The sequence below is a fragment of the Crocodylus porosus genome, unplaced genomic scaffold (assembly GCF_001723895.1).
Source record: "Crocodylus porosus isolate Cpor-Errol unplaced genomic scaffold, CroPor_comp1, whole genome shotgun sequence".
NCBI lineage: Eukaryota > Metazoa > Chordata > Crocodylia > Crocodylidae > Crocodylus > Crocodylus porosus.
In genome coordinates, this window is record NW_017728949.1 from 83,325,342 (window position 1) to 83,351,453 (window position 26,112).

The window sequence follows — 26,112 nt, forward strand, 5'->3', positions numbered from 1 at the left end:
GTAACCTACCCCTGTTAATCAGTAGAAAGAGCTTAATCCTCTCCTAGCAAAATCAATACCTGCAGAGAGAAGCAAGAAAACACTTCCAGTCTCTTATGATGCTCATTGTCCTATTTGTATTTTATTAAGAATAGGAATGTCTGTTACAAGATACCTGATAACCTGGCAAAGAATTGCATCTCTCGTTAGCTGTGTTATTTTTCTTGTATTGGATGTGTCTGTTTCTGTATTTTGTACAATCAACTGACAACAATTCTGTTCCTATTTCTTATTGTCACTACTTTTACCTAGGAAAGGCTACTGAGGAAAAAATCTAAATGCACACAACTGCTGCCCTTTCTGCAGGCAGATAGTTTTCCCTTCCCTTCCCTTCCCTACATTTCACTTTATTATATGAACTGATTATGTATTGTTGCTCAGAAGCAACACTGCATTTCAGAAGTGGCTGAAACAATTTGAGGGGCAGGACTTAAGCAAAGGCAGATCCAGGGGTGTAGCAGCCCAGTTGCACCTTTCTCCAGTTGTGAAGCGCTGAACCAGTTTGTAACAGGACAAAACATTCTCCCTGGACTGAGGCAATGCAGGCCCATGTCTGCAGATGCTCAGGCCAGGAGCTGGGAGCACTAGAACGTGCCCTTGGCTGCACCGAAGTATGCTGGGGGGGTATGGCCAGTCTGGTTTGAACTGGCCAGAAAGGGGTTGAATTCCCCTCTCTCTGTCCCACTGGCAAGGACCTGAGCCAGGTCTGCCAGCAGCTCCCCCCTCATTGCAGCTGCAGCAGAGCACCATGGCCCCTGAGGCAGAGGGGGCCAGGGAGGAAGGTTAGTTTTCCCTCTACCCCCGTTAGCAGACACATCTGCTGGCTGCCGTGCTTGCTCCTTGCAGGGGAATAAGCCCCCTGCTGTCCCCGTTGCCCACATCCCTGCCCCGTTGCCCACAAGGGGCCTGCCCCTGCCCTGCTGCTGCAGTGGCAGAGGGCAGGGCCTTTGATGGGGATGAGCCCTTGTCATAATGTCTCAGAGAGCAAACCTCTTCCCAGAGAGGGGATGTGCTGCGAGGCAGGCAGAACTTCAACAAGCTGTGCACGGCAGCACCAGTATCTGGAGCTGGCCAGCACCCTCCAAGCCCCCCACAGCACTGCCACCCTCTGCAGCAGCTCTGCTGACTCCTCATTTTGGTCCCCCCACCACGAAGAGGCTCATGCTTAGGGAAACCGTGACTGGGGCTGTTGCCACCATCATGGTCACTCTCCCCTTGCTCGTTCAGCCCAGCCTGGCCACAGATACTGCTTGGTACTCCCATGCACCAGCACTCAAGGCAGTGTATGGTGGAACAAGCCCCCTCCTGCTGGGAGGGGGCTGTCCCCAAGCGCAGACTGAGCAGTGATTGCAGCCGGGCTGGGGCAAACCCAGCTGCGGTACCCCAGGGCCAGAGTGGGGAATAACCCTGCTCCCTGTACCCCTCCTCCCTGCCCCCCCAGGGGCCCTACTGGCAGCGACTAGCCCCACCCCTGCCCAGCTGCTAGAGAGGCAAGGGATGGGGGCAGCATCCCAGGACATGGTTTCGCCAAGCGCGAGCCTCTTCCTGGGAGGGGGCTGTGCTGTGGGGCTGGCAGAGCAGTTGCAGAGCATGGCAGAACTGTGGGGGCCTTGGAAGGCTCTGGACTGCTCTGGACACTGGTGCTGCCATGCACAGCCTGCCGCAGCTCTACCTGCCCGCAGCACAGCCCCCTGCTGGGAAGAAGCTTGCACTTTACAATATTATGACAAGGGCTGCTGCCCCCAAAGGCCCTGCCCCTCCTACTGCAGTAGCAGGGTGGGGGCATGGCCAGGCACCAGCTGGCAGAGCCCCTTTGGGGTGTGAGGGGCAGATACAGGGATATTCTCCCTCCCTCTGGCATCTGGTGGAGGGGACAGCAGGGGGATAAATCCCCTGCAGGGAGCAAGCGTGGCAGTGATGGTGGGCAGACCCTGCTGCCAGTGGGGGTAGAGGGGAGACTAACCCTCCAACCTGGCAGTTCAACAAGGACCAATACAGTCCTGCACTTAGGATGGAACAATCCCATGCACCAGTACATGCTGGGGGCTGACTGGCAAAGCAGCAGCTCTGCAGTAAAGGACTTGTAGGTCACAGTGGACAATAAGCTAGATATGAGCCAACAGTGTGCCCTTGTTGTCAAGAAGGCTAATGGCATACTGGGGTGCATTAATAAGAGCGTTGCCGGCGGATCAAAGGAAGCAATTATTCCCCTCTATTCAGCACTGATGAGGCCACATCTGGAGTAGTGTCCAGTTTTGGACCCCTCGCTATAGAAAGGATGTGCACAAATAGAAGTGAGTCCACCAGAAGGCAAAAGAAATGGCTAGGTGGCTGGGGCACAGGACTTCTGAGGAAAGGCTGAGGGAACTGGGTTTATTTAATTTGGAGAAGAAAAGACTGAGGGCAGATTTAATAGTAACCTTCAACTACCTGAAAGGTGGTTCCAAAGAGGACGGAACTAGACTGTTGTCAGGGTTAACAGACGACAGAACAAGGAGCAATAGTCTCAAGTTGCAGCAAGGGAAGTTTAGGCTAGACCTTAGGAAAAACTCTCTCACTGGAAGGGTAGTAAATCTCTGGAACAGGTTACCCAGGGAGGTGGTGGAATCTCCATCCTTGGTGGTTTTTAGAACCCAGCTAGACAAAGGCTTGGCTGGGATGATATAGTTGTGGATGGTCCTCTTTTGAGCAGCGGGTTGGACTGGTTGACTAGATGAGAACTATTTGCAAATATTGGTCAAAAATTGCCCAAGAGTTTCAACTGATTTTTTTTTTTCAGGGAAGGATTTACATAACTGTTGAAGGACTCTCCATTTAATCAATAGCTGCTCAAGGTTTAGAGCACATGTTCAGGATTTGAGAGAGCTAGGAATCTGAGGGCATGAAATTTGAACCTACCTCTCTCACCTCTGAGGACAGTGCCTTAACCCTTAGTTATTCAGTTCACTGAGACTAGGGAGAAATTTAACTTAGACAGGCTCATGAACCAGAACCCAGATGTCCCACTAAGTTATAAGCATACTCTGAGGTAGTTCTTCTGATGCAGTCATTTCATTTGCGTTTGTATAGAATAAGAGTAGTCAAAGTGTGAGTTGGGAATTTAGGCCACACCTCTAGATTCCAGTCTCTGTTTCAGCAGTTGACAAAAAACTAGAACTCTTGGTTCCAAAATGATACTTTTTATTAGACCAACTGGAAAATGGCAAGAAAATTGTCCTTTTCTGCAAGCTTTCAGGATCAAAGTCCCTTCGTCAGGCTCTGGGAAAAGTGAAGATGGTACAAGATGGTAAAAAGTGGGGATGGGGACTTTTTACTATCTTGTACAATCTACACTTTACCCAGAGCCTGACAAAGGAACTTTGATCCCAAAAGCTTGCAGAAGAGGACAATTTTCTTGCCATTTTCCAGTTGGTCTAATAAAAGGTATCATGTTGGAACCAAGAGTTCTCATTTTTTGTATGTCTTTTTGTCTCAGACCAACACAGCTACCAAGTACACCCCTAAAGTAGTCAAGTATTAACATTGAAAGCTGTCTCCCTACAAAATGGGGTGGTTAGAACACACTCTTAGGAAATTTTGGTTCAAATCCCTCAGGTAGGGGGAGGAATTACTCAGTAGTTCAGTGCTTACCCTTTAACTCCTGAATTACTGAATAACAGGGCTGTGGCAGCAGTAAAGCTTCCTCCATTGATAACATTGCAAATCTAGCATTCATTTTCTTTGGCTTTTCATTTTTGGCATTTGGGGGTGCAGAGACCTTTCATTTTGGATTAAACCAAAAAAAAAAAAATCTATTCTTATGAAGGAAGATGGGCCAGAGAAGAAACTTTTGGTTCTAGTAGAATCTATTACAGACTTGTTGATTCAAATGCTGAAATGAAAAAAGTCCTAGTATTAACATGCATGAGATTTGGTTCACATTTTAAAGTCCCTTTGTGAAGAATGTGCCAGGAAACTAGGAATGAAGAAGAAAATACATTTTTAAAGTGTCATATGGAGATGCAATAATAAAAAAGAAGGATTATATTCTGAATAGAATGAAAATAACATGCAATATAGCAGACAGCTAGTTTGTTTTCTTATGCTCAATTAGAAATTAAAGAATATGACCTTCAAAACATATAAATAATTATGGTAACTTTGATGTATTTGCATTTAATGATCAGCCACATTAAATTAAGCAGCAAGACTAATGCTTCCCCAACATAAAGTGAAGAGGCTTTATTAGAGTATTTTTTCATAACAGAATACCAGAAATAATATTTCATTATGGAAAAAAATAGACTGAGTGTTGTTGGATACAGTTTTATAACAATTCTATACATGTTGCATGATGGTATTGATTGACTGTAGATTAAGTGTCAACATTAAAATATTATTTGGCTATAGATGACATTATAGGACAATGCACAAATATGCACCTCAAAACAAGCATGGCATGACTAGTTATCGAAATCAAATCCTGTTTTGTCCCCTCATTGATTTTAATGACTTCATATTTCAAACACCTCTTGCAAATATGCCACAATTAAGCAGACTATATATTTTCAACACCCGAGACATAAAATTAACAAGCATGTTTACTAATAATTATATATTCTCTACACTTGAAGTCACTGATACTTATTGCTATATATGAGCCAAAAATAAGCATCAGAAATTCTAGTGCAGTGAAAACCATATTGATCACTCTCTACAGAAAACAGGAGAACAGCAATAAAACAATGCACCACCCACCAGTTCCTTTATATATATTCATCAAGATATATCCACTGGAACAACAGAGAGGTGGATGGGGAGAAGGTAGTCAGAAATGTGAGGTTAGTTGAAAGGAGGGGGGGAAAAAAACATAATAAATGGGCTTCTACTATCCAAGACATACAAGTATAACTCCTATTCAACAAGTTTCTGATAGCAATGGCTTGAAGAAAACCAAATTGAATCAAAGCGGCCATTAAAAAAAAACAGACATAAAAATAAAAATTCTGCTTAGCACCATTTAATACAACCCCATTATAAAACTATGGATATGAACACACAAACAAGTGAATGCAAGGCAAAGTAGCATGTGAACTCACTGTGGAGTAGGGTAGATGTTGAACTAATGGCCTGTGTGCACAGTCTTATTTTGGAGGCAACTCATCCCACCTCCCCTGCACATAGGGTAAAACTACATCACATATACCATGAGGTAAGAACATGTAAATGGGCAGTTACTGCAGAAACCAATATAAATTCACATGCTAATATCCCTTGCAGTAACTGTTTATGTGCCTATCTTCTGTGTGCAATATAACCATGCTGAATACAAACCACTGCACACAGTTTGATTCAGTGTCGATTATATGGAAAAAGCAAAGAAAAAGCTCCTAGACCTCACTTGATGGTGTTTGAGAAGCTGGTGTCCCCACATTGGAGCTTGTATCTACCAGAGGGAAGTCTTCTTGGGGGTGGGGGCAGCACTGCTTCCATTTCACACACTGTCCCCACTTCCACTACACCCTGATGCTGCCCTTTTGTAGCCTCCCCCCCATCACTAAAATCCAGGCTCACTTTTTCACCTAAAATTTACTTGTACAGACTGTTACCATTTATCTGCCCTTTTGTGGTATCTGGAGGTGGCCAAATAGATGAAAGACGAGCCTTTACTACTTTTACCCATGAAGGAAGGATGAAGGTCAATGGGCAATGAATGTTTTTCCTTCATCCTTCCCCCTCAGGTTTTCATGCAACAAAAGTCCAAAGTTTATTATTACTTAAAAATGGCACTGCAGAAACAACATTACAGGTCTATAACATGATTTATGCCATGCTGCAACATACTATTCTTAATATGGTTAGAGGCAATACTAAAAGGAGGGAGATGCTACAAAACAGGTTTTAATCTTCTAAATAGCTGCTTGTTTCTTGCCTTTTTCCTTGTTTTTCTTCACATGAATATTTGTAAGATGGCTGTTTTATATGGATATGGGCAGTTACACCAGTTTGAGTAACACAGAGTTGTCCATCCACCCTCTCTTCAGGGCAGATATTAGCAAGTGAAAATGGACCTCAATATTAAGAAACTGCTTTTGCAGCAGGACAAGAACTTGTGTGATTTTAAGTGATGGCTTTTAGCTTCTGTAATGCAGCAGCCATATTAGAAAGTCTGTTAGAAAGGGTATCCATGATCTTTCTTTGGTCAGGAAGAAGCTTTTCACCTGTTCTGGTCCCAATTCTTTGCCCAAGCAGTGCTCTAAAAAGGATAGAAGTTTTCAGTTCTTTCTAGGCCCTGCTTAGTTTTATTCTTGCCTTTTCAATGTGAAGCTTCAGGACTTTCTAGCTCAGCAGCCCTTGCTTAACCCGCAGATTTAAAGAAGTGAGTACACATGATCACAATGTCAGCATTATTGTCGTAGTGGTGAGAGTTATGTTTACGGTGTAAAATTTCTAGATATACTCAAACTCCTTATTTTTGACAAGGTAGTTTAATATTAATAATAAGTTTCATTTTTTATATCTTCAATGAAACAAATGAGTTAATGACCATCACATAAGAATTTCCTTCATGTAAATACCTCATGTAATTACATTTTAATTGATTCTTTTTTTTTTTTATATATGGAACGCGAGTTCTGATACCTATGCATAAATTTGTCTAATACCTTCCATTATCAGTTGCTTATTATTTTGCTGAACTTTACAGTCTTTCAGGCTGAAGAATCCCATATTATGTGCTTGCCTCAAACTGAGTATTTTTAGAAGATACAGATAAAATGGTCCAGAAACTTCCAAAAACAAGCTTAGAGAAACATGTTGTTTCACCATGTTCAAAGACTCTTCTTTTTTTTGTTGAAAAGCACTAGTGCCTTCATGTTTTGCATAGGGAGTTGAAATTTGGCTTGGCTAGGGGGCAGCAGAAGGGGCAAGAGTGCTGAAGGAGCTGGCCGACGTCGTTGCAGAGGCCCTGGCAAAACTGTTCCAAAACTCGTGGCACGCCCCAAGGACTGGAAGAGGGCCAATGTTGTGCCCATCTTCAAGAAGGGGAGGAGTAAGGACCTGACTAACTACAGACCAATTACCTTAACATCTATCACAGGGAAAATCCTGGAAAAATTCACTAAGGAATCTATGTATGATAGGCTTGCAGAAGGTAGGATACTGAACAACAGCCAGCATGGCTTTGTCGTGGGCAGGTCTTGTCTAACAAACCTCATCTCTTTTTATGATCAGGTGATTTGTCACCTGGATAAGGGAGAAGTGGTGGATATTATGTACCTGGACTTCCAAAAAGCCTTTTATCTGGTATCTCATGATGTTCTCGCGAGAAAATTGGAAGATAGTGCAAGACAGTTAGGTGGGTACAAAGCTGGCTGCGGGGCAGAACCCAGAGAGTCCTAATGAACGGATCTGTGTTGTCCTGGCAAGAAGTGGACAGCAGTGTCCTGCAGGGGGGCGGGGCTTGGTCCTGTACTTTTCAACATCTTCATCAATGATTTGGATGAAGGGATGAAGAGCTCACTAGCCAAGTTTGGAGATGACACCAAGTTATGGGGAAGCATGGTCACGCTTGAAGATAGGCTATAGATACTGGTGGATCTGGACAGTCTAGCAAGTTGGGTGAATCAGAACCAGATGAAGTTCAATGTTGAGAAATGTAAAGTCCTTCACCAAGGGACAAACAATCCCTTGCACACCTACAGGCTTGGCAATGCCAACCTGACCAGCACTACAAATGAAAGAGACCTGGGGGTAATAATAGGCCAGAGCATGAATATGAGCCGGCAATGTGACTCTGTTGCCAGCAGAGCAAATACTACTTTGGCATGCATCGGTCAATGAATTTCCAGCAAGACCATGGAGGTAATTCTTCCACTCTACCTGGCACTGGTGAGACCCAACTGGAGTACTGCATCCAGTTCTGGGTGCTGCACTTTAACAAAGACGTGGTAGAACCTGAGGGAGTCCAGAGAAGGGCCGCCCATATGTTTAGAGAGTTGCACAGCAAGCCATACGAGGAAAGGCTGAGGGACCCGAGACCCCTCAGCCTGAAAAAGAGAAAGCCAAGAGGGAACTTGGTAGCAGTTTATTGCTACATCAGGGGAGTACATCAGGGGCTCGGTGAACAACTGTTCACCGGGGCACCCTTGGGGAGAACCAGGAGTAATGGCCACAAACTCCTGGAAGACTGTTTCAGGCACAACATTAGAAAAAACTTCTTCACAATTCAGGTGTCCAGACTGTGGAATAAGCTCCCTCCAGAGGTGGTGCAATCGCCTACCCTGGAAATCTTCAAGAGGAGACTGGATTGTCATCTTGCTGGGGTCACCTAACCCCACCTGTCTTTCCTGCCTGGTGATATTCCAAGGTCTCTTACAGCCTTACAATCTATGAATCGCTGATATGGCACTCCTATTTGCTATGAGATCCCGGTGCCTGTGAAAAGCTTCCAACAAGAACGGCTTCCAACAAGAAGGAATGCATTTACAAATTGTCTGACTGGTGGGACTGGATCTAGGGATTGCAGTGGTACAGTGTGATTTCTACTCTACCGAAACATTAAAACTTTAAAACCAACTGCCTGGGAGGGTCAGTAGCATTTCTTTTCAGATGACACTTAATCAATTGACTTCAATGCTCATTATAATCTATCTTTTTCCTGCCAATGTCTCTTCATTCCATAAGCGTTAACCCTCTCCTTTTTAATGTTCTTGATGGTCCACTATCCAAATTGTCCCTTCTTCTGCAATTTTGCTGTCTGTTATTCTTCTGCATAGTGTGGTAACATTAATTTAGGTGTAGAAATGACTGACAGTGAAATACTGGAGGAACTTTCAAGACACTCCAGAAAACTAGATTTTGTTCTACAAATCTGAATAAGAGACATATATTTAATTATAATGATTACAGATCTTATGAAAGTTTTTTTTTTATACTAATTTTGATGGGGGGGTTTCCCCCTAGGGTCTTTCATCTTTTAAAACTTAAACATAAACTAACAAATTAGTGCACATTCCAATAAAGTTACATATGTGTTTTTGCTTCAATCTTAAACAAAATAATATAGTGCTAGGCCCCTAGCATATTAGTAAAGCTTCTCTCACTAGGTCATGGTATATGTGGTGATGCACCACACCATCTGCACCCTTCTTCTTAAACTCCTTCGTCTGCCTAAACTGGCAGCCTTCACCTTATGACAAAACAAATATAAAGCTGCGCAGAACTACCAAATTTCCCAAACACTTAGTGTAGTGCAAAGTTTTATAGGAGTCTGTTACTGATAGTTTATTTTAGATTTGCCAACACTACAAACTTTTGCATTGCTTGGACAAGAAAGGGAAACCTTTTCACAAGTCAGAGTATGCGTCAGCATTTTTTGGAACTGAAAAATTTCTTGCATAGCATTTCATACTATACAAAAACATTTAGGACACATAAGAAAGGACTCTTGAGGGGGGTGGCTTATTACATCAGAAACCAAAGAAGGATCTCAGGTGAGAAATGATTGCCCCATTCAAAAAGGAGCTTCTGGCACTATTTAAATACATTTTAATCCAGTAGGCATGGAAGGAGCTTTGTGGTCAGGATAGATCTAGGATTCCTGAATCTTTAAAGTCAGGAAACCCCCAATTTTTGGAAAAACTGTAGTGCTGCAATTTTGTAATTTCACACAGGCCTGAACACAAGCATGTGAAAGCTGAGACTTTAGACAACGGAGCTAGTTAAGTTCAAATTTACAGAAGCACTCATACAGAGATGGAGTCTGCCCCACTGGGACTACAGCTGGACCTGAATCCAATTAAATAAACTTATCTAAATTTCAGAGTTCTTTTAGAGATAGAATTAAAGGACATAGAAAAACCGAGGATGTAGGATTCCCCCGGAAAAAACCCCCCCAAAGACGACACCTAGCATGTCCATTGTTTATTGGTGTTGCTATATCACAAAATGAGCAATATTTAACCTACTCTCTCAATTTTAAAACAACACTGGCTCCAGTAAGTAAGCAGAAAAGTGGGAGGGAAAAAAGAAATATTTTTCAAATAAATTATAAAACTAAATCTCAGAAACAAAAATTAGTCTAAGCCTAATATTTACCAAAAGACAGCTAGCAAGAGTAAATTTAAAAACAAAACAAAACCAAGAAGCAGACACTGAGTAGTCCTACCTTGCAGCTATGGGACATGAGAAGGAATGGAGCAGCAGCTGGTACCACTCTGGTTTTCATGCCACCACTATATGAGCATGAGGACCTTAGGGCACATACCCAGCTGCAAGGAACACTGCTGTTCTACAGAACCATCTTGAGCATATGAGCACTAATAGCACAAATTAGATGTGCACACATGACTAAGTGTTTACTTTACAAACTATAGAATAAAAGGTTTCCACACTGTATAAATACATAAGTAGAATAGCAGATTATTTTTAAAAAGTTAAAAAATAAACTAAATTAGCCAAAGTTGTTTGCTACGAATTGTTTGTTCTAAGAAACTCCGAGCACGTCACCAGCTGTGAAAATAATAAGCATGCTTGAGGACAATTATGGCCGCTTAATCCTATATTTTTACACTGGAAGCGAGGAATTTTTCTTTTTAAACCGTCTGCAATGGCTTGGTGCAAATAATCCTGTATTTGGGAACTGCTGTAATATTGACACCATCTATTGTAGTTCTAAAAGTTGGGAATTTTACAAGGAGAACAGGGAGGTGGGGGTGAGAATAAAGAATAATCGTTATTTTATTTGTTAAGAAAAGTTTTTAAAATCTGCCAGTTTTATCATAAATATAAGATTTTATTTAGCCTATGGTCAGAGAGGAAAGTTACAATCATCTCAGCTGACTGCTCATGTAATGCACCCATTCACATCAACTTCATGATTCCTACATTGGGCTCATAACTGTTTCAGCTACAACTTATCTTTCAAAGGGATCCCCATTCTCAATTTAAATTTCCAAGTCAAGCAGTGAGCAATCCTCTGTTTCTAGGTGTACTGTTCTAGCAACCAATTAGCCTTGCAGGTATATTTCTACCTTTACAGGAACAGAGATAGAGTTGTTTAGGTTTCCTGAAAGAGATATGGAGGACACACTGAGAAAAATCTAATATGATAAAAGCCTTAGTCTGTCTGTCTGTCATGCTTTATTCGCACTCCAAGAGGCAGCGGTGGGGCAGAGCCCCCGCCAGGATGGTGGAGACAGAGCGGATGGAGCAGGAGGGCAAGGCCAGTGCCACTGGCCTCGCCCCCCACTCCCAGCCCTGCTCCCTGCAGGTGGTGGAAGCACAGGGTGCTGGCCAAAGGGGCAGGCTTCCCCCCCACCTCTGCTCCTGGGAGATGGCAGTGGCACAGGGTGGTGGGTGGTGGCATCCATCCTCCCCCTCCTGTCATTCCTGATGGACGATTGGCTAGTATATTATAATGGTCTATTGTAAATGGTCAGGGTAGCCATTCTAACGGCCAGTTCCTCAGATCTGTGCCAAAGTTTGTCAGCTGCTCACTAAACATCCAGTATACCGGGAATTTTTACTTTTATATTCTCTGCCAGTATACAATTGGTGCATTGCACATAATCCAGAAAGGGTATCCTGAAAGATTTAGTTTTATTTTAGCCTCAGTGAAAATACAAGTATGGGATCTTATCTTGAAACAAAACTGGAATCTCTCAAATATCTTTCAGATTACATACATCTTTAAAATGTCAGAATTTGGCCTTTTCACCAGGGTGAAAATGTAATCCAGATATTAAATGTGGTACTTTTACCAAATCATATCTATTGTTCTTCTACTAGAAGTATCCATTATTTGGTTTTAGAACTGAAGCATGGCAATTATCCTATACACAACAACCCTCAGGCAGCTGCTTCCTTTGAAGCAGATTTACCCAGAGTTAATCTCTTGCTTTACATCCTCTAAAGAATATAAACAACTAATAAGGGAAGCTACCCTCTCCACCTCAGTAATCGCCAGATATCCTATACAACAGCTGGGACAATGTAAACTTCATTCACTGCTGTCTTGTTGAATCTGCAGACAGACAGACTGCAACAATACCACCAAGTGAGATGTCAATTTCCCCAGCTGTCAACCGTGTCATTGTCTATTGTTGTACTGGAAACATCCAGTTAAAAGCTTTGTACAGAGTAAAATTACTTGACATACCCTGAAACTATTTTTCTGGAAAAACTAGAGGGCAAGTTTTAAACATACAAATGACTGGAAATTAAATTACTGTTTTGTCTTTCTGTTATTTAAATCATTCAGAAAATTACTATTTTCCTTAGAAATAAAGGTAAAATGTGATTCTGGGTTGAATATCAAAAGTGGGAATTCAAGATTTGAGGGAGGCAGAGGTTCTACAAATAAAATTTATATTCCAGCAACATTAAAAAGTAGAATGTTTTATTAATAACTTATAGATAAAATTTATCTACCAAAATTAGCCTTAATTGCATATTTTTTCCTTGCAAAATATGCAGTTGGTAGTTCAATTCTTCTATACTATTTATGTATTTTTCTCTTTTTCTTAAAAAGAAGAAACTCTTATCTTTTTTTAGATCCACCAAAACAAGAAGAAATAGAATCCCTTATAAAACCAATCTCTTGCTCTTTTTTTTTTCCTTACTTCTGAAATGGTTATGCATAATATTGTGACAGGCAGATTTTTTTCTCTCATTGTTCATTTGGTCCAAAGAAATTTGTAACCACAAGAACTCTAATTTTTAACTACAGGCTTTCTTTTTTACACTTTAGGGTAGACATTCTAACTGGCAGTTTCTCAGATCTGTGCCAAAGTTTGTCAGCTGCTCCGAAACAAGCAGCCAAGAAAAGTGTGATCTACTATATATATGGCATAATAAAGAAAGCCTGCAGTTTATGTATATGAAAAGTGAGGCAATAAAGAGATAGTTCTGAACTATATCAAGGAAAAACAGGTCATTAAGGCTATAATTCTATTGCAGGATTCTTTAAAAAAAAATAAAAACAAAAAAATCACAGTATGAACAAAACTTAGGGTATGCTGCAATGGAAGTTATGACTAGTATGAATACACATATTTGCCGCAATTGCTGAGGCACAAGCTTCAGCATGAGCTGTACAAGCTAGGCAAAGATTCTTAGTAATGGTGTTCAACAGCCTGAAATTTGTGCTTCCATGTTTTCACTGTTATTGGTACCCATGCAAATTTGATTGAGTTCAAATATGTTTACCCATGCAGTAGTCATACTTTCCCTTGCAATTTAGGTAAACCCTTAGGGCAGTAAGAAGTCAGCAGAATGCAAAGATCTGAGTTTTAGACTTACAATTCCACAGTCTTTGTTTAATCTTTTAATGCCCTATAAAGGACTGTACTTCTAAAAAGTTACAAATATCAGTGTTGCCAACTCTCAGTCTTTGAGGCTAATGAATCTCAGTTTTTAACTAAAAAGGCAAAAAACAAAATCACAAGAAGGAAAGAGATCCTAGCACCTGGGTATTTGAGAAGAAATCCTGAAACCATGAACAAAGCAACAGCATACTAATGGCTAAGAAGCTAGAAGGCAATTTAAAATCCCCTAAAATGTATTTTTAAATATGATTTTAAATACTTGATGACTTTGGGAGGATTAACAGTTTGTGAATTAGGGTTGCCAATAAGAAAATATACACATACATGTCCTAATTTTTCACCCATTAGAGCCTCCCTACATCTTCCAGTAGAGGGCTCCTTTTGCTTTTAACTTCTCCTTCCAGTGGGTTTCCCTCCATATTTTTTCTAGTTTTCATACTACATATTCATTAAATACCATACCATAGTTATGAAGGTAACCATAAAGGTGGTCTTCATAACTAGGGCCAAGTTACTTTCACTGTACACATATGGTGTTTTAGTTTTCACCTTCAAGGTAGTTTTTACCTGCCAGTGCAAAAACTAGGTGATATTCAAAAATCCAAACTGTAATATGATACTCAAGTACAGTTGCAAAAAGCCTCCAATCTATCTTTCTCTGTTGGTTGTAATGTAACATTTAGTTGGTTGTTTAATGTAACATTTAGTTATTATGCACTAACACATGCATTCTGGTATTCTTTTGATATCCAGCTAATATTTTTCCTATTTCCATTGAGTGTAATTTAGTTTCTAAATTAAGAGTATCAAAACATCCCTGTACTTCTTAGTCATTCTATATTTTTTGTAGATTTGTTAACAATAATTACTTTAAATCACTTCCATAAAAATAAAACTTTGATTGAATTGCATGAGAGGTCTAAGTCAATCAGGAAAGAGGTGATATAAATCAAACAGGATTTGCAAGCTTATGCTGTAAGTGTTATTGTAATGTTAAAGTGATGTTGTAGCCATGATGGCTTAGGAATGATGTGAGAGACAAGGATTTTGGGGGATGATATCATTTATTGAACCAACTGCATATTTAAGATAAAATTAGACAAGCTTTCAAATTCACAATAAATGTTATTCTGAGTCTTTCCTCACTTTAAAGAAAGACCGTGTTACATGGCTGTAACACTCACTGAAGTTATAAAACATAGCTATCAGACAAACAGTCATGAGATTTTTTCAGAAAGGACTCCACTGGAGATTTCTGCACTTAATACAAATGTAATTTCTCCTCAACTAGAGCTGCATTGTGTAGTGTATCATATTCAGGGATCCTGGTTTTCCCCGATGAAAAATAAATAAATAAATAAATGAATAAAAATCGCAAGTTCTCTAATAAAACAAACAAACAAAAAATAACCCCACACAAATCCATGATTAAAATGAAAGACTCCCCACAGCCCCCTGGCCCTACTCGTGCTCCTTACTCACGCAGTCCCAGGGAGGCAGGAGGGACCCATGACCTGCAGATGTATGTTTGGGTTGGGTGTGGGCTTCCCACTGCGGGCTAGGTTTCCTACCCTGCCATCCTCCGCAGCCAGGTGGGTGCAACCCAGTGCTGCAGGGCAGAGTGAGGCCATGCAGAAAAATGCTTGCCGCTGCGAGCTCTGCACTGCCCTATCCATGCGACAGCAGCAGGAGCAGTGGTATGGGGTTGCATGCAGGAGACACCTCCCCAAGGGCAGCTCAGAGCTTGCAGCTGCAAGCAGCTTTCCTACATGGCCCCGCTCTGCCCTGCAGCACTAGGTTGCACCCACCGGGCTGAGGCGACCCTGGGGGAGGGCAGCAAGGCAGGAGCCCAAGCCTGCACCAGGCAACCCACACCTGCCCCATGCACAGATCTGGAAATCACAGGGCCCCCCCATCCTCCAGGAGTGCATACAGTGGCAGAGAGCCAGCCCTACCCACCCACCAGTGGCTGTGTCCCACTCCCTGCCCTGGGCCCCAAGCCCCACACACTCCCCAGCTGGGCAGTAGCCCCAGCCCTACCCAACTCCCTTCCTCCCAATGGGGGCCTCAATCCCCCTTTCACTTACTTGCAGGAGCTGCTCTCCAGGCTGCCTGTCAGCCATGTGCATGTACATGCACATGGCACCCCCTGTCTGACCACCCTCCTTCCACTCCCTCCCAGCCCCCTGTAGGCTGGAACCCCTGTAGAGGATTCCTTGCAAAACTGCATAGGTTTCTCTGCTAAAATGAAAAATCCACAATTTCCTCTGGTAAAGTGGGAAATTTGCATTTTACTCTGTTTTTCTGTGGGAAATGGAAAACCTGGATCCCTGGTCATATTGCATAAACCATAATGAAAGCAGCTTCATGCAGATATTTCCTGAACATTCTTTGTTCCATCAGGAATCTCCTTCCCAAAAGAAACCTAGTATTTTTCCTGCTCTCATCAGTCCTCCAAGTGGGTGCAAATCTAGGTTTGCCTGATGAGTTCATACATCGTTCTGCAATTGCGTCAGGTTGCATGTGCAAACCATTACAGTGAGTTATGTTACATTTCATCCCATTATGATGTCGATGACTTATAAATAATGACTCCTTTAAAATAATTCTAAACTAATTCAGTAAACTTTTGGTATCTCATAACGCAATATTGCTGCAATGAACTACACTACATAAAAAGATGTGGACCTATTTATCTAGTGTACATGGGTGTATGTTCTAGATTTTCCTCAGAAGGAAGTAAAATACTTTTCCAATATTAAATGTTTGATACTGTACTGAAATTACCGTATGGAAAATGTTCAAAAGAATTTCTATCTGTGTAAGGCAAAACATGTGAAGAGAAGATTTGCTATACACCAGACACTGGTTCTTTAATCTGTAAAATATTTTGCTTATTATTTCAGACAAGTTCTTTTGAAAGACTGTCACAGTTCTCTCAGCTGTGCAAACAGTTACTGACTATTTAATCCCAGAGAGCTGGGCATAGAGTCAACTATGTATTGTACTTTACAAAAGAGAAGTAATTCTGATAAAGACAAATGTCCTCTCTAAAGAGTGTAAAACAGCACAGTTCTCTCTTTTGTCCTTAAAAATAGACATATTAAAATTTATTTCATTACCTGAATATGACTTTCAACTGGTGGTCAATCTCCTGAAGCTTAGACCAATATTCACCTGCAAGTTTATGGAATTCCCTAAGAACTGAAGTCTTCAAATCGGGGTATGGGCACTCCAAAGCCAGTAATTCTGTAGGAACTTCGTGAAAAAGGATAGCTTCCTTTTCTGAAGAGTATACCAACACCTAGAAGAAAAATCATTTATCATTGGGCCAATATGGATGATGCAGGTATATTTTGTTTACTTGATTAATTTGGAAAAGTGAACCTTCTTCAGCTCTTACTTTGGCTTTATATTCTTCAAGCTCTCTCTCCAAAGCCAGTCTTTCAAGGTTAAGTTGATCCAAAATAGTTTTCTGTTGTTCTTTCACAAAGGCTACCTATTTTATGAAATATTATTTCACAGTTAGATTTTTATAAATATGAAAGCTGTCATTTCAAAACAAAACAAAGGTTATGAAGGGCACACAAACAAGTTACTCAGCCACTCTGCAGTAACTGTTTCGTGTACATTATAGTGTGATAAGGTGTCAATCCCCCAGCTAAAGTGGGTAAACTGCTTTGAATTGCCATGTGGTAAAACTGTGTGGACAGGAAGTTACTCTGGATTAGCTGGAGTAGCCGACTACAAATGTATGCTCATTTGTTTTTCAGTAGCTTGTTTGCCACAAAACCTGTTTTTCTTCTAACATACATGTTTCACATTGGTGTAACTTAAGTGACATTAGTGAAGCAATTTCAAGGATCATCCAGGCCAATGGAGATTTCTCATTACTAAAAAAAAAAAAAAAATAGCTACAATATTTTTCTGTAAAATTAAGGTGCATATTTTTATATTTCACATTTCTTTTAAAAAGTTCCAAGATACTTGCTCCCCATCCTTCAAAAATAAATACCAGCCAGCAGCAGTGTAAACAAGAGGGGCAAGCGGGGCACCGACCTGAGTGCTGACAATAAGGGGGTGCCAGAATGTGCTTCTTCTTACCCCCAGGTTCTTTGCCATGACAGGAGCAGCCACATGTTGGCTAGTTAGAGGAGCAGGGCAGTTGCAGGCCATGTCCAGCAGAGTGTCAGGGGGTGGGGGACAAACAGAATGCCCCTCCCCCAGGGGAGTCAGCCCTGCATACAACAGCATATTAGGGCTGTGAGAAATTTTGATGGGCGTTTAATTTTTAAGTTGATTCAATATATTTCGAGCTCAAAACAGAGAAATTGAAATGAAACAAAAGGCTTCGAAACAGCTTTGAAACGAAACAAGGGCACTCAAAACGTTTCAAATGTTTCAAAACATTTCACATTTCAAAGCCAAGCTTGCTGGAGCTAAACATAAACTAAGAAGATGGGGGGTGAAGAGTGTGGAAGGACTGCTCCGATATTGATATCTAGCTCCCTGTTCGATTCCCCAGCTCTCTGATCACTACCTCCAGCTCTCTGATCATTTCCCCAGACCTTCCCGGGGTTGCCAGCCCCCAGTCTGTGCATGGGGTTTCAGCAGGCTTCCGCTGAAACTGCAGCAGCAGCCCGCTGAAACCCAGTGTGCAGATCTGGGGGCCCACACCCCTGGGAAGAGCTCAGGAAAGCAATCAGAGAGCTGGGGAATTGAACCAGGAGCTGGTGGAATGTTCCTGGTTGGATTCCCCAGCTCCCCAGTCTTTCCCCCAGGTCTCCAATTGCTTCCCCCAGCCCTTCCTGGGGGGCCACCAGCACCAGCTGCAATGGGAGGGCTGTGAGCTGGGGGGCTGTGCTGGGGTCTTCCCTACAGAGCTCAACCTGGAGATGAGAGAGCCAGTGGCAGAGCTGCTTGGAGCGCAGGCCTGGCTGTGAGCATAGGCCTGGCCACTGGCTCTCCGACTGCCTCCCACCACTGGGCTGAGTTCCATGGAATTTGTGGAACCACTTGGAGTGCAGCCCTGGTGAGCACAGCCTAGCAACTGGAGGCTCCACAACCCCACAGAGCTGAGCCTGGTGGTGGGAGGTAGCAGACAGCCAGTGGCAGAGCCACTCAGAGTGCAGCCCTGGCTCCAAGCACAGTCCTGGACAGTGGCTCTCCCCCACCTCCCACTGCCAGGCTCAGATCTGTGGTAGGGAGAGCCAGGGCTGTTCTCCAAGTGGCTCTGCCAGCCCCATGGAACTCAGCCTGTCCTCCCAGCACTGCCACTGAGTGCTGGAAAGAGCCTGGTGCTGCCCCTGCTGCAGCCCTGGGAGCGGCAGACACTGCCTGCCTGCAGTCACTGGGCTACACTGTGCCCTGGACCCCCTGGTGCAGTGAAGACCAGTGGCTGCAGGCAGATGGGATGCCCCACTCCTGGGGCTGCAGCAGGGGCAGCACTGGGCTCTCCCCAGTGCCTGGGGAGGGTCTCCGTGATAAAAGGGTGGCTGCTGCCACCCCACAATTTGCTGTAGCCCGCACCATCTGCCCTCCCAGTGCCGCCACCAAGCATGGGCCTCCTGGAGGGCGTAGGCCCCCAGATCTGTGAGTGGAATGGCAGGAGGCTGCTGCTGCTGCTGCCTGTGACTAGTGGCAGCAGCAGTCTTCCCAGGATTGGGTGTGGGCTGCACCGAGCACTGATCCCAGGTGGCAGTGGCCGCCTTCTGTCATCCTGCACACAGATCTGGGGGCCTGCACCCCCAGGAGGAGTCCAGCACAGCTCCACAGCCCTCTTGGGGGTGTGGGCCCCAACTCTGAACATGAGATTACAACAGGCTGCCACTGTCAGCAAGTGATATGAGTTTTGCTTTCAACTGTTTGAGGTGCAGTTTCACAAAAACCCCTACACCTATCTCTTTAAAACATGGTAGGTTTCGTGCCCTCAGAAGGGGCTACCATCCCTGCAATTTTCATTTGCATCAGGCAAGAAAGTACAAAGTTATAGGTATTTTCATGATTCCCCATTATAGCCTATGGATGAAACGTCGAAACAGCAAAACAGTTTCTACAAAACAAAATGGAACAGTGCTTTGAAATGAAACAAAATGATAAAATGAAAAACTACCCCTTCAAAATGGCAAAATGGAAGTCGAAACAAAGCAGTGCTGTTTGGAAAAGGTGGAGCGGGAAGAGAACAGAGCACCAGGAGCAGCTTCCAGGTAATCTGCACCTTTGGGCTGCTGCAGCCATCCCTTGCTGCTATAGCAGCAGCTGCCTCCAGAGTGCAAAGAGCTAGGGAATGTCTGTCCCCATTCTCCTACCCCTCCCTCAGTCTTCAGTGGTCAGCATAATTTTTCCCCTGCTGCTCTTGCAGCTGCTGAAGGAGCTATGCCTATGCCTCTGCTAACCAGCAACAATAAAGTTGTAAGAGCAAAAGTTGAAATACCAACCTGCTCTAACACCTTGACTGGATTGAACTGAAGTCCCAAAGATGACTGCTGTGAGAGACAGCATTGCATTTCAGACAGCCTGAATTTCAAATCTTCTCTCAGTTGCCAGACAGGATCTACTGTATTTCTTTGATATGTCTCCCTTTCCTTTGATAAATGATGTGCTATATCAAATTGAACAAAAGCATTACCAAAGACAAAAATATATGTTTCTGCAGTTTCTTATTAAAAATTGAAATCAGCAGTATATTATTATTTTTAAATACTCACATTTAAATTGAGCAAGAAAGAGTGAAAGTTCTTACCCAAGTCCCACACATCCAAAAGAAATTCAGGTTCAAGGCATCTTTCATCAAGGAAAGTTTGTATTTCTGCTTCTACTTTGTGTCTGAAAAGTAAAACTGTGGGTTATGCAAAATGGTAAAGCACTGTCACTCTAAACAAAAGCAATGAATAGAGGGAAGAAACTCTATGTAGAAAGGAAGTAAATGCAAGAGATTCACAGGATAAATCTCACTGGAGGTTCACTATGGAAACTATAGGCCAGTCAGTCTTACCTTGGTCCTAGGTAAGCTTTTTGAGAGAGTTATCCTGGCGCATGTCTGCGAGGGGCCAGCAGGGGAGATTATGCTTAGGGACAACCAACATGGGTTCATTAGAGGCAGGTCCCGTCAAACCAACCTGGTGGCCTTCTATGACAAAATCCTTAGACACAGGGGTATCAGTGGACATAGTCTTTCTGGACTTTAGAAAGGCCTTCAGCACTGTCTTTTATCCTATTCTCATTAAAAAACTAGGGGACTGTGGCGGCGACACGTATATAGTCAAATGGGTCACTAGCTGGCTGGACGGTCACATCCAGAGAGTGGTGGTGGGTCTTATTCAACCTGGAGGGATGTGGGTAGTGGGGTCCCCCAGGGCTTGGTCCTCGGGCCCGCACTTTTCAACATCTTCATCAGTGACTTGGACAAGGGGGTAAAAAGCACCCTGTTCAAATTCGTGGATGACACTAAGATGTGGGGAGAAGTGGGCATGCTAGAAGAGAGCAGTAGGCTGCAATCGGACCTAGACAGGTTACAGGGGTGGGCCGATGGGAACAGGATGGGTTTCAACACCAAGAAGTGCAGGGTACTGCACGTGGGGAGAAAGTACCAGCAGCACACCTACAGGCTGGGGAACTCCCTTGTCGTCAGTGCAGAAGCAGAAAAGGATCTTGCAGTCATTACTGATGCCAAAATGAACATGGGCTGATAGTGTGGGGACGCGGTCACGGAGGCCAACCACACCTTGTCATGCATCCACAGATGCATCTCAAGCAGGTCCAAGGAGGTGATACTCCCCTTCTATGTGGCACTGGTCAGGCCAAAGTTGGAGTACAGTCCAGTTCTGGGCACTACACTTCAGAAGGGATGTGGACAACATGGAGAGGGTCTAGAGGAGGGCCACTCACATGATCAGGAGTCAGCAGGGCAGGCCCTACAAAGAGACACTAAGGGATCTGAACTTGTTCAGCCTCCACAAGAGAAGGCTGAGGGGGGCGGATCTAGTGGCCATTTACAAACTAGTCAGGGGGGACCAGCAGGCATTGGGGGAGTCCCTGTTCCCCCAAGCACTACCAGGAATGACAAAAAATAACGGTCACAGGCTGGCAGAGGGTAGATTTAAGCTAGATATCAGGAGGCACTACTTCACAGTCAGGGCGGCTAGGATCTGGAACCAACTTCCAAGAGAAGTGGTGCAGGCTCCTAACCTGGGGGTCTTTAAAAGGAGGCTGGATGAATACCTCACCAGGGTCGTCTGACCCCAGTATTCTTTCCTGCCATGGCATGGGGTCGGACTTGATGATCTTCTCAGGTCGCTTCCAACCCTACCAACTATGAACGCTACCAGCACTTAAAATGTGATCTTACCAATCAGCTGAATATGGAGATAAAGTTCAGCCCAAAAGACACATGAAGCCATGACTGGCCCAATTCTATAGGCGTTTCGTATAGAATCACAGGTTTGGAAATGATCCACAGGTCAATTAGTCCAACCCCCTTCGTGTATTCCTTTTCCTAATCCATCCCTATCATGCCTAGCCAGCCTCTTCTTGAGAAATTTCTGAAGAAGGAGATTCCACAACTTCCCTGGATATATTGTCCCATTGCCTTACCGTTCTGATAGTAAGGGTAGCAGGAAACTGAAAATAAAATTTAAGGGAAAAAATTGAGATAAAAATGCAAAAATACCACCAAGATGAGGAAATAGCTTCTAAAATAAACTTAGCCAGTGTAGCTACAGCAGAAGCTCATACACCAATTAGCTGTTATGACTAAATTTTGTCCTTGAGTTTGAGTGATGAGCATTACACTCCCTGATACAACACAAGTTGCATTTTCAGAATTTTACCCTTAGAAAAGTAGACTCCGAGGATTGCCAATATCCTAGTAGGTTCAAGGCTGCTCAGAGTTGGGCCAGGGTCATATATTGAGCTATGAGACTTCTATAACCCATCTTCCATTTCCCTTTTACATTTCATGCCTACAAACTCAGTTAACCACCCACATCTAGTCACTTAGCTCAGGATAGTTAAGGTCACCCACCAAACTCATCTGCATCTGCTTACTCTATCTTCTTCTGAATTGTATGTCTTGAAGGAAGTTGTCTAGACTAAAACTTTTGTTATCAATGTCTTGTTTTTATGATCTCTCTAGCTCTTACCGGTTCTCACTCTGTCTTTTATGTTCTTGCCACCACACCTGGTGATGCTGTTTCAGCAGTATTTGTTCTTTGTTAATTTTGGAAGCTTGTTCTGTTTTTCTGATCTGTGTGAAAAAAAAGCAAAAGTAAGGCTAAGGGGTATTAAAATCTATTCAATATGTTTATAAAATGGATATCCCAAAGAAACATATGATGTTGAGTTGTGTGAACCTGTGTACTTCTGTAAGTACTTTATTGCTGAAAGACAGAGCTGTCACAGAAGATTTGTAAATAACAGAGATCCCATCATTCTTACTTAAAATATTTGGTTTGTTTGTTTGCTTGTTCTTAAACTTTTTCATTTTGAAATAAAAATTTAACAAATTCAAAATGAAAAAAAGTAGTTCTCTTCTTTTTTCTTTCCTTTCTCTCTCTCTTTGCTGTCCCTCTCCTCTTTTTAAATAGAGGAATGGGTGAAAACAAAAATGACAATGAAAAGAGAAATTAACAAATAATTTTGATTAATGAAAATCCAATCATTTGCAAAGGACGCTGAAATACAGGGTACAATTTAAGACTTCTTCCTTTTCTGTTTTGGTATCCTTTGCTGATCAGTACAACTTTTCATCCATCCAGTTACTAAGTAAAAACCTTATTTTAAAACTAAATATTTTCATTTTTAATTAGGAATTATTTAAATCCTTCAAAACACACCTGAGTTAACATTATCTTTGAACATAGAGCCACTTTTTAAAGTCAATGTACATCATATTTTTTCATCATATTTAGGGCAAACTAATGTTTGTAATTATTTCTCAGTCAAGTAGTCATATTGAAATGAATGGGGCTATGCGTGTGAGAAAATAAGAACCCTACAATCCAGCAGTGTAGGGACATGGCCAGCCACCCAGGATAAAGGAGAAGTGGTGGCTTCCGATTGCCACCATGATCACAAATGCACAGCTGCACACAGATGCTTTTTTTTCAGCCCCATTCCCTCTTTCCCTCCCCAAATACTTGCCCCCATCACTCCCCTCCTGCTCCCAGTTGCCATATGTAAGCAGATTAAGCATGTAGTATGTTTTCTGCTGGCTGGGGAATTATATAGTTTAATTAGGGTTTTGAATTCTAGTGTGAACAAGAAAAGTACTGTGCTTAGCATATGTGGTTTTCCCTTTATCTATGAGAGCCAGCAAGAAGTTTCTTGCAGAGGTGCAGAATTTTTCTCTGTCAAGAGAAGTGTGCTGCATGGGAACTGGAATGTGCTTAAGAAGTGTACACATCTGGCATTTTCTTGTTTTTAGTACCTAGGGGATCAAATTTAAACTAGCATTAATTTATTTTATTTTAAATGCAAGGTTTTTTAATTAAGTTTTCCACTGATTTTCCCTCCCCACTCCGCTTCTTTCAAATACAGCACAATTGGAAGCACTTGGGAGGATTCCCCCCCACCTCACATCTCCTTGTGTTGTACAGCATAAGGGGAGAGGGGAGTGTGGAAGAGAAGGAGAAGCTACATTAACTGTACAGGAAAGAGAGCCTAGTGTGTTTAGGAGAGTAGTAATGCCGGTTTCCAAGCTCTACCACAACAGTCCTCTATTCCCTAAGGAGAGTTAGCTGGTCAAAAATCACACACCTCTTCCATCAGTCAAACTGACAGAGCCTGGAAAGCTACCATCATTAGGGATTGTATCTCCTCTCATTTAGAAAGCCCGATTTACTTCTTCCTCTGACTTAGCCAGAAAGTGAAAGAAAATACTAATGAAAATACTTTTGCAAGTAACAAAAGGTACTGTGAGCTCAGCATGATGATATGCGTTAAACATTCATAGCCCTTACAAATCTATCTCAGAAGGTAGTAAAATATTAACTCCTACCCTATTTTATAAATAGTTGCAAGAGGTAATAGGTCACGTATGGCAGGATTACTGAACAGAGCAGACACCCACACCTCATACATAGTCCCTTTCCACCACAGTTTTGTGTACAGACTTGTTGCAGATACCATAAAGAAGTCACTAGATTGTGAAGGGGAACTGAGGTGTCCATAACACAATTTCTTTTAAAACACAACTGCAGTATGAAAAAGTCTGAACACTCCTGTTTTAGAATATTCTTCAATTTACTTATAACACTTCTGATTTAGCAAGAATCTCTCTTTATTCTAATTAAAGTTTTTGCTTTAAAAAAATTTTCAGCACTTCCGTAATAAAGTATTTGAAAGTCATGCCTTTACAATCATAACATATAATACAAGGAAAATGTCTTAGCAAACCCTACATGATTTTAAAAAAGCATCCTGAAAATGGATTTTTTACATTTATTTTATTCACCATTAGTTTCAAAGTAAACTTGTTCACAAATAAAGTTTAATATGTTTATAACATTTTCATGGCTATATCACCAGTGACATTTCCATAGGACTGCCACAGTTTGGGTTCTCTACACATACAGTAAAATTCTCAATTTTTCTTTCTTATATGGTCAATAACAATCTTGTCATATTGTATATTTGAATCTCGTCTATCTCCATCAGTGAAGGAATTAAACCAATAATCAAATGTTGGAGTGCAAAGGAAGAAAGAGAAAGTGGGAAATATTTTAGCCATTGTAGAGCTTTCAGTGTATAACTTTTACTACCTACTCAACTGGAACAGACTTGTGAAAAATAAAATACCAGGACATAACACTAACATCTAGTTTTAAAGCTTGACTAACTCAGCAGAATTTTGTTCAGCCTAGGAAGAAATATCTGCCAACTCTTTGGATAGATTATACCTGTAATGTTAAAGGAAGCACTATTACATTGAAGACAGGTATTTTTGCTTCTGTTCAAACATTTAGTATCAACACTTCTGTTCACATTGCTTTTCATTTTGTAATATTATCTTGAGGCTTTGGGGGGTGGTATCAGGCACCAGTATTGGAAAGCTTATCTGTACCAAATATTTTCTGATCATTAAAGTTTAACAAATAGCATTAGTAAAAGATTCAGTTAAAATACAGAAGCAAAAATGAACCATAAAACCATAGGGTTTTTGTTAGGCAATGCACTATATTTAATAACATTCTTTTGATGAACTTCTAAATTGCAATTTTCAAGCTTTTCATCTTCTAAATTTTCTGCAATTCTTAAGCAAAATTCCATTTCACTTTTTTGTGGATTGTGCCTGAATACAGTCTCAGAAATCAGGACCAGCTTAGGCCAAAACATAAGACAACAAGGGCAGATCGTAGGTCAAGATTCACATGTGAAGACAGATTTCTGCTCTCCCACAGAAAGGCTGGTGGGCAGCTGCTTCTGCAGCACTGTCTCTCAAAACGATAGTTCCATGAACCTAATATTTTCAAGTTGTTTCATTAAGCAGACTACCACGTACTACAAACAGCCGTACTATCACAAGGAATTATCACAGCTGTGTATTTCTGTCCTGGAATTTTTATGTTGAATTCTTCAGCGAAATAGGAAGTACAAAAGAAGGAAGGGAAAGCCATGCAACACTACCAACAAATACTAACAAATGCCTTGAAGGAGTCCACAAAGGCATTTATATCCTCTTCCCAAGATTAAAAACATTTTCTCATAAAGGTGACCTTTTCTCAAAAAGGTAACTATTTATGGCGTTTGACAGAATTCTCTCTCTCCT

The 26,112-nt window shown here is 42.1% G+C and overlaps 1 protein-coding gene across 3 annotated transcripts in view; it reads right to left on the bottom strand.

Annotated features, from left to right (window-relative positions):
* CCDC148 (coiled-coil domain containing 148) overlaps nucleotides 1-26,112 on the bottom strand; it is a 146,961-nt gene that overhangs the window by 93,082 nt on the left and 27,767 nt on the right. The window contains exons 1-6 of one of the 3 annotated variants that reach the window (XM_019554577.1): nucleotides 24,102-24,210; nucleotides 22,487-22,590; nucleotides 20,089-20,171; nucleotides 19,784-19,947; nucleotides 16,750-16,845; nucleotides 16,469-16,650 (exon numbers count right to left, since the gene is read on the bottom strand). In XM_019554577.1, coding sequence (XP_019410122.1) covers nucleotides 16,469-16,650; nucleotides 16,750-16,845; nucleotides 19,784-19,947; nucleotides 20,089-20,171; nucleotides 22,487-22,590; nucleotides 24,102-24,110 — 638 coding nt within the window. In that variant the 5' untranslated portion in view covers nucleotides 24,111-24,210. Of the gene's footprint in view, nucleotides 1-16,468; nucleotides 16,651-16,749; nucleotides 16,846-19,783; nucleotides 19,948-20,088; nucleotides 20,172-22,486; nucleotides 22,591-24,101; nucleotides 24,211-26,112 lie in introns of those variants that run through there. The other 2 variants (XM_019554576.1, XM_019554578.1) reach the window with 2 other exon arrangements.